General features: G+C 36.7%; 1 protein-coding gene across 1 annotated transcript; it reads left to right on the forward strand.

Annotated features, from left to right (window-relative positions):
* The first annotated feature begins 2,089 nt into the window (after positions 1-2,089).
* Positions 2,090-12,812, forward strand: LOC104898864 (uncharacterized). The gene is made up of 7 exons (XM_010685994.4): positions 2,090-2,349; positions 6,392-6,452; positions 6,547-6,641; positions 6,725-6,758; positions 9,181-9,235; positions 9,334-9,376; positions 12,521-12,812. Exons 1-7 carry the CDS (start codon positions 2,167-2,169, stop codon positions 12,590-12,592), a joined length of 543 nt encoding a protein of 180 aa, XP_010684296.2. The 5' UTR covers positions 2,090-2,166; the 3' UTR covers positions 12,593-12,812.
* Positions 12,813-15,330: the final 2,518 nt, after the last annotated feature.

A 15,330-nucleotide genomic window follows, 5' to 3' on the forward strand; every position in this document is an offset into this window, starting at 1 on the left:
TGAAAAACTTTATGTTGGTTTTACCGCATGTAAATGGACAAAGAAGGACCTATTGAGGAAGAGGGAGAAAGGAGAATTAAAACTACAAATTATGGAGAATTGGAAGAATAATTATGTAGAATTGGAAGAACCAGCCCCAATTTGGACAACATACGAAGACTACAAAGACGAAAAATGGAGGTAGGAGTTGTTAGAGAGAGAAATGAGTTATGAGGAAAAGGGTTGTGTTCAGTAAAGTGAGGTTGTATTTAGCAATTATGAAAAAAAAAACTAGTGATAGAAGAAAATAGGGAGTATAACACTTCTTCTATTCCTGCTTAATTATTCCTATTCCTCCCCTCTTAGCCCTCGAGCGCTGATCAGCACATACCCGGTATGGACACTGTTTGTCCATACCGTGGCAAAGTTGTAAATAAATACAACTTTTTCTTTTTTTTTTGTTTTTTTTTTGTTTTTTTTATATTTTTTTTTTTGAGTTTTTACTTACATACATTCATGATTTGATTCACATTATAGTTGATCTGATTCACATTGTAGTTGATCTGATTCATATAACAATTGATCTGATTTCTCTCCTACATGATCAGAGTTGTCTAAATTGCTCTCATTGTTACCGTGAAGCTAATAAAGCGGCCGATTGGTTGGCTAATCATGGTGTGGGTCTTAACCAGCCATTGTCTTTGATTGAGGCGGTCCCGAAGGACCTTCTTGCCGTTTTATTGGAGGATACAAGTGGCGTGGCATGGCCAAGAATGGTCCCTAGAAGCGTGGTCGAGGCTTGAAGTGTCGTAATGCTTCTTTGATCTTTTTGGTTGTGTTTTTGTTTTTTAGTGTTTTGTTCGTGTTTTGGTAGTTTAATTTCGTTGTTTTCTTCTTTCTAGCTGTAGTTTTGTTTTTCTTGGCCTAGTGCTTTGGGTTGTTTCCCTCTTCGTTCACAAAAAAAAAAGAGAGTTGTCTAAATTGCCATTAAGTCGACTTTTTTTGTATCTTTTTCTAACAAAATTACTAAGGGGGCGTTTGGTTTGGGGTGTTTTGGAAAGGGTAAGGGAATCAGGGAACCTGATTCTCTTACTTGTTGTTTGTTTGTTCAAATCAATGAAACCCTTTACCCTCTCCTTACCCCCAAAGTCCTCTACTTTCATTCCCTACCCCCAAGGGTTTCACTTACCCTTTCTTTGACTCATAATTGACCATATCTTTGACCACCCAACCACCACTTAAACCAACCACTAAACCACATCTGACCACACACCACACCATCTGCACACCCTACCACCACAACTCGACACCTCCACCCCAACACACCCTACCACCAAAAACCAGTCACCGATGCCGTAGAGAAGGGGAGGGTGAAAACGACGGTGCAGGGGAGGGGGTGAACACGACAGCGCGACGCAGGGGAGGAGGTGAACACGACGGCGCAGGGGAGGGAGGGGGAATACGCGACGGCTCAGGGAGAGAGGGGAATACGCGACGGTCAGGGGAGGGAGGGGGACACGCGACAGATCAGGGGAGGAATGGGAACGCGCGACGGCTCAGGTGAGGGAGGGGAACGCACGACGGCTCAGGGGAGGAGGGGAACGCACGACGGATCAGGTGAGGGAGGGGGAACGCGCGACGGCTCAGGGGAGGAGGGGGAACACGCGACGGTCATGGGAGGGAGGGGGAAGACACGACGACGGGAAGTGGAGGGGGGACGAGGTAGCGTTACTGGGTGGGGAGGCGGCGGGGGAACAGTAAAAGAGGAAGGAGTGGTGGTGCTATGGTGGGAGAAGGGTAAGAAGAGGAAGAAAGATGATTGATATTGTACTAACCAAACACCACTCTAAATCTAAGGGTTTTGATTTCCTTTGCCCTTCTATCCCTTTCTTGATTCCATTCCCTTTACCCCATAGCAACCAAACGCCCCCTAACATACTACCCCGATATAAACACTGTTGACACATACCGAGTATGCGCCAATAGTTTCTCCTTATCTCTCCATTACAAAATGACAACCTTTAAATAATCTTACTTTGCCCCCACATATATTCGAAACAAGTTTTGTGGTACTAAATACCAAACTAAACCAACCAATAATACTAAATACTTCCATGTACTAATCAAGAAAAAGAAAAAAAAAACCAATTCGGTGGGATTTTGAGGAGAGAGAAAACTGTAGAGTTAATGATGGCTTCGTCTATATTGGGGGTTAAGCCACTTCTATCATCTCATCGAATACGAGCTGTTCATAGTCCTACCATCGACACCACTTCTTCTACTTCAATGGCGTCGACTACACCTAAGTGGGCCCAGAAGACCATCACTCTCTCTCCTCACCCTCGTGGCTGTCATCTTGTAACTTCCAAGGTTATTATTCCACTTTCTGTTCTCTTCTTCAAATTCTTTTGCCTTCTTCTTATCTGATATTCCATTTAATTTGAAGAAACTTTTTTCTTTTTCTTCTTATTATTTTCTGATTTCGTTTTATAATTTATATACAGTTATATTTGATTTTCAATTGAAACAGTTATTTTTTTTGAAATGCATGATAAGAGTAAAGAGTCGTATTGGTTGAGGTCAAAATTATGTGGATGAGATGATGAATCATTGTCTGAAGATTCTGATTGCTTTTACTTTAGTACCCTACTCCCTTGACTATTTTTCGGTGTGGAGAGAACACAAGGGCAAATGATATAGACGGGATTTGATTAGAGGTGGTACGACCTCCTCGACTTTAACCAACTAAGCTTGTTGACATCCTCACCCTCCTCCCTTGATAAGTTCAAGGTTTATAGGGTTCGGTTCTCCTTGATTTTTTGAAGTGATATTGATGACTTATCTCTCTTATAATGACTGTGCGGCATATAATGCTTGTTGACATCCACACCCTCCTCCCTTGATAAGCTCAAGGTTTGCTTGATGCAGAAGAGAAAAAGATGAGGTAGATCATAAAGGAGAAATAAGAGACACAAACCGAAGGGAGAAGGAGTAGGCGAGTAGCAAGATAAGAGAGAGGCGAGGGACGATTACAACTTGTTTGGTAGAAAGGATTTGGAAGGAAAAGAAAGGAAGTGGAAGGAAATTTGTTACTTTCCAATGTTTGGTTCATTAAAAAAAAATTAAGTAAAAGGAAATGGGAGGAATTGGAAGGAAAGACTCTTTAATAAAATTTCACTTTTCTTTTCTCCCAACGGTGGGGGAATTTGGAAGGAAAGAAAATTTATACCAAACATGGAAAGTTAAGGTTTCTTTCCTTTCTCTTCCATTCTTTTCTTTTCTCTTCCCTTCCTTTCTCTTCTCTTCCTTTCCTTTACTAAAAATGAACCGAACACACTGTTAGTGGATGAGAAAGTACTGTTGCCTTGCCTTTCTATCATGGGTTTTTTCGCTTTTAACATCGATTTTTTGCATCACTTCCTAGTTTCTATCTAATACTCCGTTGGCTATCTGAATTAATTGCACACTTGCATTATTAACTAACATTCTCTTACATTTTTCTCTCCGATTACACAGAATGTCATTTTTCACTTCATAACTCTACATTTTCTCTTGCTTCTTTTCTCTTTGCCTATTATTGTAAAGCTTTGAATATTTGTTGAACCTTATTTTGCGTTTTCTCTCCCGCATTATTTCTTATTCTCTCTCTTTTTGCACTACTCTTAATCTCCGTGCCAAAAGCAAGTGCGCAAAATAATATAGAGCTGGGGCCTACTTGAAATATAGTTTTAGAAAAAGTAGCTTTTTACGTCTTATTACCCAATATTGAATTACGGTTCATCATAGATGATTATCTTTAGAAGGCTTATACTACCAGAAGGGTGCTTGAGGAGGTCTATTCTATCTTTTAACTTGGTAATATAGTTGTAGGGATGTTTTTCCAGATTCCATTCATTATATTCTGCAGTAGATTTATTCTCGAAGTAGGATAAACTGGATAGTTGATATCTATATATACTAAAGCGGATGTTATAAGCAGCATTGATAGATATATGTAGTTGATGTTTCCTCCTAAACATATCAAGGCATTGAACATAATAAGCAGCGTCTTAATGAGAATTAGTTGATTGCTCGTTGCTTTGAAAATTTGTTTTCAAGTTCAATTACTGTTGAATTTGACTATAATTGCAGTAAAAATTAAAATTTATAAGTGAATGTCCATCCTGCACTAATACTAATGACCTAATGAAAAATTGGATAAAGATAATCCCAACTATGTGCATTTCCCTTTTGATAATTCCAACTACAAGTTAATCCATAATAATCCCAACTAGGGGAGTCTTAAATATGCTCCCTGAAGACTTGCAACCGGTTAGCAGGTTACTTTTTTTTTATATGCTTTCTTTTTTTGTTCCTCTCTCTCTCTCTCTCTCTCTCTCTCTCTCTCTCTCCTAGTTCTACCTAGTTCCGACCTAAGCCAACCGCCCTCTGGCCACCTTTCTTTGGTGCCATCTCAACCCCACGACCCCTTTTTCTTTCATTTGATTATCACCACAATTTGGTGAAGCGAGCTTCTTCTAATCTTCAGTTTGATTCTTATGCAACCATTTATGACTTAATCTCATTGCTAGCTTCATTCTAGGACGGGGTTTCTCAGAGGACGATGTTTTATTAGGCAAGCAAGATCTTGAGAACGATGACATTGACAAACAAGTTGAATTCAATGTTGTCACCGCCAAATTCAACTTGATCTCCCACAAACTGTACATGAGTTCGTGGGCGTGTGTATTTCTGTTGAAGTTCCTCCTCCAAAGTGTTTTGAGTGAAAAGAGTGAGTTTGAAGGGAAATTTAGCTTCGATTCATAGAATGATATGATTTGAGCCATGAAATTACATAATGAAATGTGGTATGTCAGTCAGGGTTGCTTAGGATGTAGAAAAAAAGTTAGTTTCCTATTTCATCTTCGCCACATGCCTCGTTTTATGAGTAGTGGTGGTGAGAAGGTTCATAGTAGGGCAGGGTGGTGGTTGGATTGTTTTCAAGAAGAGCCTATCAAGTGGGGGATAGCAGTGGAAGAGAGAGAAGGGAAGAGATTTTCAAGAAATATAAAAAGTTGGGGAGCCATTGAAATGAAGCGACATGGTTACATGACCTCTTTAACATGTAAATTTAAGTCATGGAACATTTTTGGAAGACTCACATAATAGTTGTGACCAGTGTTACCTAATTCGCTATCTAATTCGCCTTTTGAATTCACCAATTCGCCCAAAATGAGCCAAAAATGAACCAAAAGTCCAAACTGACCATAATTCGCTTTTCTCAATTCGCGATTCGCGGGGGAATTAGGAAATTAGGTAACACTGGTTGTGACTACAATGGAATGCTCATAATTAGGATTATTAAAAGCGAAACAACCATAGTTGGGATTGTCCTTGTCAATTTTTCCTAAAACAACTACTCGGGTATTACCTAGTATTATTACTGTTCATATAATTTTTTTTTGTTCTTTTGAATTTTTGGATGTCCTAGGCCGTGTGACATAATTCCCTAATCTCCCGCGCATTGCGAACCATAGAAAGGCAAATTATGGTCGGCTTTTGCCTATATTTGTCTCGTTTTGGGGGAAGTGAAAAAAGCTAATTATGTTACACTGGTCCTAGGTTTCTCTAGCCTTCAAAAATGCTGGTATCAACTTATGGAAATTTGCAAGATCTTGCTAAAATAACCTCTTGTCTTTGCTCCACAAACTATTATCATCCCAAAATGAAATCACTTTCACCTTAGTTTCTCGGGATTTTCTTGGATGGTTTTTATTTCTTCTAGAAAATGTTAGCGCTGATGCATTACTGCATATGTGTATAGTTATTGCTGTCTGTTTGAGGAGGATCATCATGATTGAAATAGTTATTATGCGCTATATTGTTCATTATTTTAGTTAAACAACCGAGATGATGTTGGTGAGAGGTTTTTGGTGATTTTCTGTTGCGTTGAAGTTTAGTTGCTGTGGGTGGGGATGTTTTTCCAGATTCCTTTCATTAACCTGTGTATTAGATGTTTACCTTGATATGATATGATGCCTTACTGAATATTTGTTAAATTTGAACAATGATAAAGCTCCAAACTTGTGCTGACTTCAAGTGGGGAAAATTGATGCAATCTTGTACTACAACTTTCTTGAAGGTTGAGCTAAGGTTGGATGTAGCTGGAAACTTGTGCTGACTACTTGTGGGGAGAAATGAATTTTTAAGCTCTTTTTATCTTTTAATTAGCAATATGCTTGAGCAAGGAGGATATATAATTTGTTTGGAAATTCAACATGGTGGGGTGTGATGTGACTAGATGATATAATGTGATTTCTTCCTTCTTGTACCATTTTCCTTATTTTAGTAGTCTTCCTTATTTTAGTAGTCTTAATATGGTCGTTTTGAGTCACACGCTTATGGTTGCTAATGATGTAAATGTTCGTATCAGGTACTGAAGGAAATTGGACAAGAATTGTCTGAATTCAAGTGTGGGCTTGCTCATCTTTTCTGTAAGAATCCATTTTAAATTAGGTAGACTCACAGCTTCTGAGTTGAAAGGGTTTTGCTTTACATTCATGTGCTTTTATGCTCGTAAATGTCCAGTGCAACATACTAGTGCTTCTCTGACCATAAATGAAAATTACGATGCTGATGTTCGAGAGGACACAGAGACATTTCTTAACAGGGTAGTTCCAGAGGTCAGCATTCATGTGCAAATATTGATTAGCTTTCGTTGCTGTATTGACAGTATGTCTTATCTGCCGTTTGATGTCTTTTTCAGGGTAGTTCCGCACCTTGGAAGCACACACTGGAAGGTCGGTATATAGACTGGTTTTTCCGAATTATGTTCTGGATGTTCAATTTTGCCTATTTTTGATGAACAACTTATTCTTTTCCTCACCTGAATTAGTTATTTGGAGACAGTGCTGCATCAGTTCCATTGATTCCGGGAACGCGGTACGTGGCCGCGTTCCACGTTCCACGTTCCACGTTCCACGTTCCACGAGACATGTCCCAGAATGCGGAACGTGGTATACGGTCTAGGAGTCCATCTGGTTTACTCTAGAGGCTGCGTTCCGCGTTCCCGTTTCCGTAACACGTTCCGAAACGTTATGTGTACCATGTAACAATGATCAGTTCACTCTTTGTGTTATGATATGCCAATCACTTTTAAAGGTCTATTGGCTTCTAGTTATACCTTAGTTTTAAAACGCGAGGCCAGGCGGCGAGCAAATCGCATCCTAATGCCCAGGCGGAGCGCGTGACGACAGGGCGAGCAAATCGCATCCTACTGCCAGGCGGAGCGCATGACGACAGGCGCACGGAAGCACGCGCTTTAGGGCGCCTTTGAGCTAGGCGAGAGGCACAGAAAGCGGTCGCTTTTCGTGTTGAGGCGCGCGTGTTGGCCACCGCCTACCTTTTTTAGGTATTTTACCACTTCTTTTGCTTGAGATCGGCTTTTGGTTCACATAGGGCTGAAACGCTAGAACAAGATACGCCACTCTACTCTGCACTACCTCGACACTCCTTCGCCGCTGGTGGTCGCTGATGGTGACCAACTGCTCGCCGACTGGTTTCCGCCTCCCCGCCGGTGGTCTCCTGTCTTCGCCGGGGTAAGTTCTCTTCTCTTTGCTTCTTCTGTCTTTCTTTCTTCTTCTTTATTTCCCTTATTTTCTTCTTCTTCTTCTGTCTTTCTTTCTCCTTTATTTCATATCTTCCTCTCCTATCTTCTTCTCCTCTTGGTCGGTCTTTTTTTCATGGCTTCTTCGGTCTTTCTTCCTTCTTTCTTCTTTATTTTTCACTGCATGTTTTTTTTTTTTTTACGATGGTTTTTTATTTCTTTCTTTAGTTCTTCTTCCTGTTTTTCTCCAGTGGGTATTTTTATACCTTATAGCAAGACCCTTCTTTATTTCTTATAGCAGAATTTGATTCCTTATTTCTTATACATCTTCACTGCGTTTTTTCCCATGTGGCAGACTGCTAGCGACTAGTTAATTTTTTTAATCCATTTATATGCTTTTTATTTAATTAGTTTTTGAGTTGGGATATCATTTGAATTGTAACTGGTTGATTGTTGATGATGAAAATTTGGGTTTCAAGTTCTAGTGGACTAAACTTGAAACCTTGTTTGATTTTCTTTCTACTTGGTACTTTGACTAGTGATGAAGTATGCTTTATTATACCTTTTTACGGTTCTTTAATATAATATATATATCTTGTTTTAAGGGTTACAATGATTCTTTATTTGATTTCTAAGTTTTTTAGCACCAAAGGTGCGCCTCGCCTACAGGATGTGTGCGCCTTCGCCTACAGGATGTGTGCGCCTTCGCCTACGGGATGTGTGCACCTTCGCCTTGCACCTCAATGCTTTGCGCCTTGAACCTCGGTGCTCCTAGTGCCTTTTAAAACTAAGAGTTATACCTACCTTGAATTATATGCATGCTCATGTTTGTACCTGACAAGTGGCTTGAATACCATTATCACCCGATATAGGAAATAAGGGGCCCGCGAGGCTGAAGACGTGTTTCTGGGTAAACGATTGTCACTCCTTGCCCTAGAAAAAGATAAGATGTTATAAAAAGATCTAGGACAGCATAAGGTCAGCGCGAGTTAGGTTTTTGAAAGAAAATTCACTAGAGTCCTACTAAAGTTCTTATTTGCTGTTTTGCAAGTTCCCTATGACATTTACATGATGCAGTTTATGATCATCTCAAATCCCAGTTGTGTTTTGGTGCTCTTTTGGTTTCTCTTTCTTTATGTTTTGATTTTCCTCAGCTCCAATCGGTCGCGCTCTGCTGGAATAAGTTTGAAACTTGAAATTCTGAAAGTTAGCTGACCTGTGATGATCAAAGTAAATACTTCCTGGGTTTTTTCTTACTCGCAACACTTTTTTTTTTCATCAACTCCAATGCAATTTTGGGGTATGAGAGAGGTAGAGAGGAAAAAAAGAGAGGGCCCATGTGATTAGAGAGAGATAGAGAGAAAGGAAAAACAAAAATAGAAACTATTGCAAGTAATTAATTATTTCCCTTTTAGAAAAGTGTTGCGGGTAAAAGAAAACGGAGGAAGTAATTGCTGACCTAATCTTTGGTGCCTTTGGTATTATTTGTCAGAAGATATATTGTTGATAGCTGCAAGTTAGGAAGCACAAAGCAACATGCGAAACGTCATCTGGTTTCCATACATCCTTTCGTATTGTTTGTCATCATTGCTCATTGCTCTGATTTCTGTTTGCAGGACCTGATGACATGCCAGCACATATCAAGTCATCAATGTTTGGCTGTGCATTAACGTACATTCTCTGATGCTCTAAGTCTGAGGTTTTTTAGTTCAAGTCCGTCAGATACTCTTGCATGTTGTTGCTTACACATTACTTTATCTTTGGTCCAGGATTCCAATCACTAACGGAAAGCTTAACATGGGAACCTGGCAGGTAACCACGATTATTATGATGTCAATTGCTGCAGTTATCAATTTTAACATATAGCTACTGATAATAGGGTTCTAAATTGGGAGGGGGGTGGGTTTGATGAGAAGTGGAGTGTCATGAGTCATGACAATATCGGCACTAAGTTGGTTGATTGGGGCAGAAATATTGATGTTGCATCTTTACTACCATTGGCAAGATACATTTTGGTGATACATTTGGTGCCAGTGATTGAAATAATCTCTCTTTTAGTGAAATTGGTCTGCTTTTGTGGACCAATACACTTGTTCCGTTGCTTCAATATGACCTGGGGCTATTTTGAGCATCAAGATTACAAGTAATTTGAGAAGGGAAACCAAATAAAATAAACAAAACCCGCAAAATTTAAGTGCCCAGTAGAAGTAATTTCACGCGAAAACCAAATTAAATATAGAGAAATTTGTCAAAAACAACCTTTTATAAACAACTTTTTTGTCAGAAACAACCTTTTAAAATTTTTTCGTCAAAGGAAACTTTAAACCTAAATTTTTTTGTCATAAAACCTTATGACCTCATTCCGGCATTAACTCAGTTAATGACCCGGAAATTTGCGAGAAGCAACCTTTTACAAAGGTCATGTGAAATACATGCACGGATCAACGTTGGAAATGGCTAAGTCAACACCGGAGAATAGGCTAGCTAGGTCTCATCTTGCCAAAAAAATTTAGTATAAGGTTTTAACTTGCAAAAAAAAATTATAAAATGTTGTTTCTGACAAAAAAGTTATTATAAAAGGTTGTTTCTAGCAAATTTTTAACTGAGTCAATGTCGAAAAAATTGGTTGATGCCGGAACGACACCATCAGGTTTCTTCTGAAAATTTTCTTTAGGTTTAAGGTTTTTCTTGACAAATTTTTTTTTAAAAGGTTGTTTCTAACAAAAAGTTGCTTATAGAAGGTTGTTTTAAACCAATTTCTCTAGAATATATGCTACCTTTGTTTCTTTTCAATCTACACACTTCTCTTTTTGGTTTGTTTCTTTTCAATCTGCACACTGTTGCATTTTCTATTTCTGGTAACATGTATCATCTTTTTTCTCTTCTTTTTCCACCCATGTGGTCTTACTTTTTTATATACCTGCCTTAAAATTTCTTTCTTCACCTTTTTAGTTTCTCTCACTTTTCAGTTTCTCTCTCACTTTTGGACTTCCTTCTTGGTTCTCCCCAAAGTAAAGTGAGTAAATTAAAAAGAAACAGAGGGAGTACATATTAATTTCATAAGAACTATTACAGTTTTGGTTGACATATTAAAGATTACATTTTTATTGGCTGACATCATTAATTCCCTAGTGTCCAACTATGAGCATCCTTGATAATAACTCAGAGTGGAGATCTGTCTTCTCAAAAAGAAAAAGAGAAAAGAGTTGAGATCTGATGTGAGCAAACCCTGATGCCGGTAACAAATTTACAGAACATCTCTACTCCTTCACCCTCTACATAGCACAAGATCTGGACAGATTGTTCTTTTTTAGGATAGAGTTTATTGATGCTGCAATCGTCTCAGCCTTTATAGGTTGAAGAGTAATGATCCTACACAGTAGTTACTGTGTCAATGTAGGTCTGGCCCTCGTAATTAAACAGGCTGTTTTTGTAGATTTATCATTTATGTCACTTGAAATATGTTTTAAGCAATTATAAAAGTGTTGAGCATCAATAAAATGTGGAGTAGAGCATGAAACTGTGATCTTAGACTCTACATAGCCTTTTTAATGAAGCTGTGATCCTAAACTTAGTACACAAAGATAAAAGACATGAAACTCCATAAAATGTGGAGCAGAGTACTCACAATAACGGATCTCTACCAATAGGAATATCAGTATTTGTGTCAATATCATCGATAAGCCTTCCTTCTCAAGGCGTGTGCTTAAGGCCTTGTTCTTTTAGACTTATTGTTCAGCTCAGTCAGTTTCCTCAACATAAGTTCAGTCCCAAAGAACAGACTCTAACACTTGTAGAACTTGTACACTTTTCTTGCTTCACCTTCCAACCGTCAATTCATTTCAAGCTAAATTTTCAGATTCAGGTGATGCAAATTCTTTTGACATTCTATTATTTGATGCAAACAAAATATTCTCTAAAGCTAATCTGCAATTGAAAGTTGGAAATCAGCATTATACCCCGTTAGCAAAATGAATTTAGGCATGGGAATAAACCAAACACGGAGAATTGATATAGTAATTAATCTGCAACTTGATACAATTTTGACAAAGCAACAACCAAACCAATCACAACTTCACAAGAGTGAGCGAGATCAGGAGAGGTAGGGAACTTAATTTTTTCAGCAATTCTACTCTTCGTTTATCTTCATCGACATCCAACTCATTGTTCTGGCATCTTTCACCGAAAAACCAACACCAAACTTTATCAGGCAATTAAAATTTCATCTGAGTAAAATGTTAAGACAAATTGAAGCTTAAAATTAAATTGTAGAAGGTATTAATGTAGAGTCCATAACTAGTTAACTACTGGCTCTTAGATAGTTTGGGTTGCTTTTGATTAGGTTAGGCCTGTTCTATCATCAGGTCATCTTTAATCTTGCCCACCAAGCCTCAAACTGTTTCAGCGAAATTCCAACCATAGTAAATTAGCGAACAATTAAATTTTGGCTTTTCTGAGCTGTCTTTTCCTCCATTAGACATTAGTGTCTTCTTCCAACAACCAGAATCACCTCAAGAAATTGATTTCAAAAGTCTGCCAGATTATTATCTTTTCCTGGAGGATTCTAAGTTCCTATATGAGCAATTATATAGTGCATTAAAAACCAAACATAAAGAAATTAGTATAACAGCGGTTGGTAGAGAACTTTGCGAGGGGCAAGAATCGAAACCCTGTCACAGGGGTGGAAGGAGGGTCTCCAACCAAATTGCCCATCTCATATTGGTAATCTATTCAGTGGGTATAGTAGTTCTGTTGTTATTTGTTCTCTTCAGCAATGTATACCATAGATGTAATCATGTATTACTAACCTACCTATATGAATGAATATAGAAGCAATGTATATAATGTTTTGTTGTCTATTTAGGGTATTAGGGTTTGGATTTGAGTCAGCTCTTGCTGAAAGCCTCAATGGTATAGTTTTTTCAATCTGATGTTATTTATTTGCTTGTCTCTCAGGGAATATGGCTGTGCGAGCACCGTGATTATCCAACTCCCCGTAAAGTAGTAGTTACACTGAACGGGATGTAGATGGCTTGGTATACTAGTATATTACACCAGCTTTATGGTCTTTTAGCCAAGTAGTTGTAAACTTGTAATATGGTGGGGTTGTGTGCTATTTCTCTATCTTGTGGACGTAATTTGAACTATTCGCTATCAGATGTAAATTTTTGGAAGAATTATGATCTTGCTACGTTTTATTGTGGTCTGTGGTCTCTGAAATCATATAATGCATCACTCTTGTTGGAAATTCAACTTGAATCATATTGGAAATATGTTTAAGAAGCATTATATATCATGTTGAAAATGTTTATTGATTAATTGTTGAAATTTTAAGGATTTTTTAACAACAATTATACAAACTTTTACCCGTTTTCTCGTGATAAAACAAATTTTTGATTATTTTTTAATAATACAACCATTACATCGAAATTTCTCCAGTATGTTGAGTTGACTTGTAACCGGTAAAACAGGTCAAAAAAATTTTCAAAATGATCTTTATATTTTCTCCTTCCTCCCCCAACCCCCTACCCACCTCAACCACCTCATCTTGTTACCTCCTACAACAAGTTAACAACCGGCATTGTCGTACTAGAGGAATTTTAATCAGAAGTTTGTATTATTAAAAAATAATTAAAAATTTGTATTATCATGAGAGAACGGGTAAAATTTTATATTATTCTGTTAAAAAATCCAAATTTTAATACAAGTTATCACTTTTTGGATTTCAAAATCTTCAATCTATTTTTGAATTTTCTCACTTTTTCTCTGTAATCTTTGCTATGGAGGTAACTCTCTTTAAAACTCTAAAACTAATCTAAGCTAAAGAAAAAATGAGTGATAATTTTCTGCTTTCTACTTTTTTTCCTCCCTAAACAAGTGAGAGTAAGAGTATTTATACAAACTAAAAGTAGTAAGGAAAATATTAAGAGAAAAGAAGGAATAAACTTGTATAAGAAAAGTAAGAAGAGGGAATATAAAAGAAAAGGAGTAAAGAAGGGGAAAGAAAAAAGGGAAAAAGAAGATAAAATAAAATGAAAAACCCAAACATTAGACTCCTGTCGTTCCTCTTTCACTGCAAATGAGATGTGAGTCTACCATAGAAATGGTGCGTACAATACAAACGGTATCGTTTTGTTATTTTAATGAACATTTGTAATTTTGGATTGAACATTTGTGGGATCCATTTTTAACTTTTTCACCTCATGTGCATTGCAAACCAATAAACATCCAATTTATTCCAATGAACATTGTAGTACAATGAACACACACTATTTTTATTGAACATTTGCAATTTCGGAATGAACGTTTATGAAAAATTTAGTGTAAAAAACACATTCTTTTTCTTGAATGAACAATTACAATTTTGGGTTGAATATTTTCGAGTTATTCCAAAATTCAGTATGTTTACGAATTTTCAAAATTCAGAATTGCTGTTGATTTTCAAAATTCAAATTTCAAAATATGTTTCGAATTCACCAATTGTTTATTTCTCACTTTATTCAACCTACTGTTGGTTCAAATTGTTATTTTGTTCATCTAAGTTCTTCAAAATGTTTTGTCAAATTACTTATATGTTCAGTGTGATAAATATTTATGTTTTCATTATAATTATTTGTAATGTACAAATATGATTCTGCAATAAACAACATATTATCTATAATGAATAACTCAACTGAATAGTTATATGATTATATATCTAAAAATAAGTAACTACAAAAGATGGTATATTCAAAATATAGTATGTACCTAAAGGTATAAATATAACCAATACAATACATTATATCCCATATGAACACCAGGATCTTACAAATTAAGATTTATTGATCACTAAACACTATTGAGTTCATTAAGATGTTCTTGCTTGCTTCTTCCCATTTCCGATTGATTTGATTGTTGAGATTTCGACACTGTAACATATCATTAGTTGTCTGGACTAATCGAATTGAACTGATACAAGAAAGAAAGGAGAAGTAGTTAAAACAAAATTCTTCAAGATATAATATAATGAACATAATCTTTCAAACATACAAGGAACACATTTTAATATTACAATGAACATGCTCCTAGACACACAATAAATACATGACCAAATATAACGAACATGGGACTAAAATGATTTTAGGGAATACATGTTAGTAATACAATGAACATTGACCTAAGTTGTGCACATTGTACTCATAAATAGTACAACAAACATCATATAATCATAAAAAGAACATTTGGACAAATATCAAATATTTGTAGATAAATGTATGATAATTAACCCATCATTAATTCATTCATTTCATTGAATATACCACAAACACATGAACATATGACTGAAATGCAACGAACATTTGACCAACAGATATTTCAACGAACATATATATGCTAATGGGACAATGAACATATGTCATAGTTCATGTTATTAATGCAATTAATATGTGTCAAACATGCAATGATCATATGAACAAATATATCTAACATTTGAACAAACATATAATACACATAAGGCAAAATATAATAAACATATAACCAACACGAATTCAATAAGTACATTATAATAATACAACGAACATATATTTATAGTCCAATGAACACTAATTGGTTTTTGCTGCATTTTTTCCTGATGTCAAACTCATTCACCCCCTTCATTTACTGGGATCTCTCTTTCGTTAATTGGGACATCAATTGCAAGGTTGTTTTCATTTTTTTCAAAAATTACCATCAAGATCTTTACCAAAAAAGAGGGAAAAAAAAAGAAACAAAAACACAAAATGTAAAAA

The sequence above is a fragment of the Beta vulgaris genome, chromosome 7, assembly GCF_026745355.1.
Source record: "Beta vulgaris subsp. vulgaris cultivar EL10 chromosome 7, EL10.2, whole genome shotgun sequence".
Classification (NCBI taxonomy): Eukaryota; Viridiplantae; Streptophyta; class Magnoliopsida; order Caryophyllales; family Amaranthaceae; genus Beta; species Beta vulgaris.

Coding starts and splice junctions, on each gene's coding strand:
- LOC104898864 (XM_010685994.4), top strand. CDS start 2,167: ATGATGGCTTCGTCTATATTGGGGGTTAAGCCACTTCTATCATCTCAT. Junction 6,453..6,546: donor TGGGCTTGCTCATCTTTTCT/GTAAGAATCCAT, acceptor GTAAATGTCCAG/TGCAACATACTAGTGCTTCT. Junction 6,642..6,724: donor TTAACAGGGTAGTTCCAGAG/GTCAGCATTCAT, acceptor TGTCTTTTTCAG/GGTAGTTCCGCACCTTGGAA.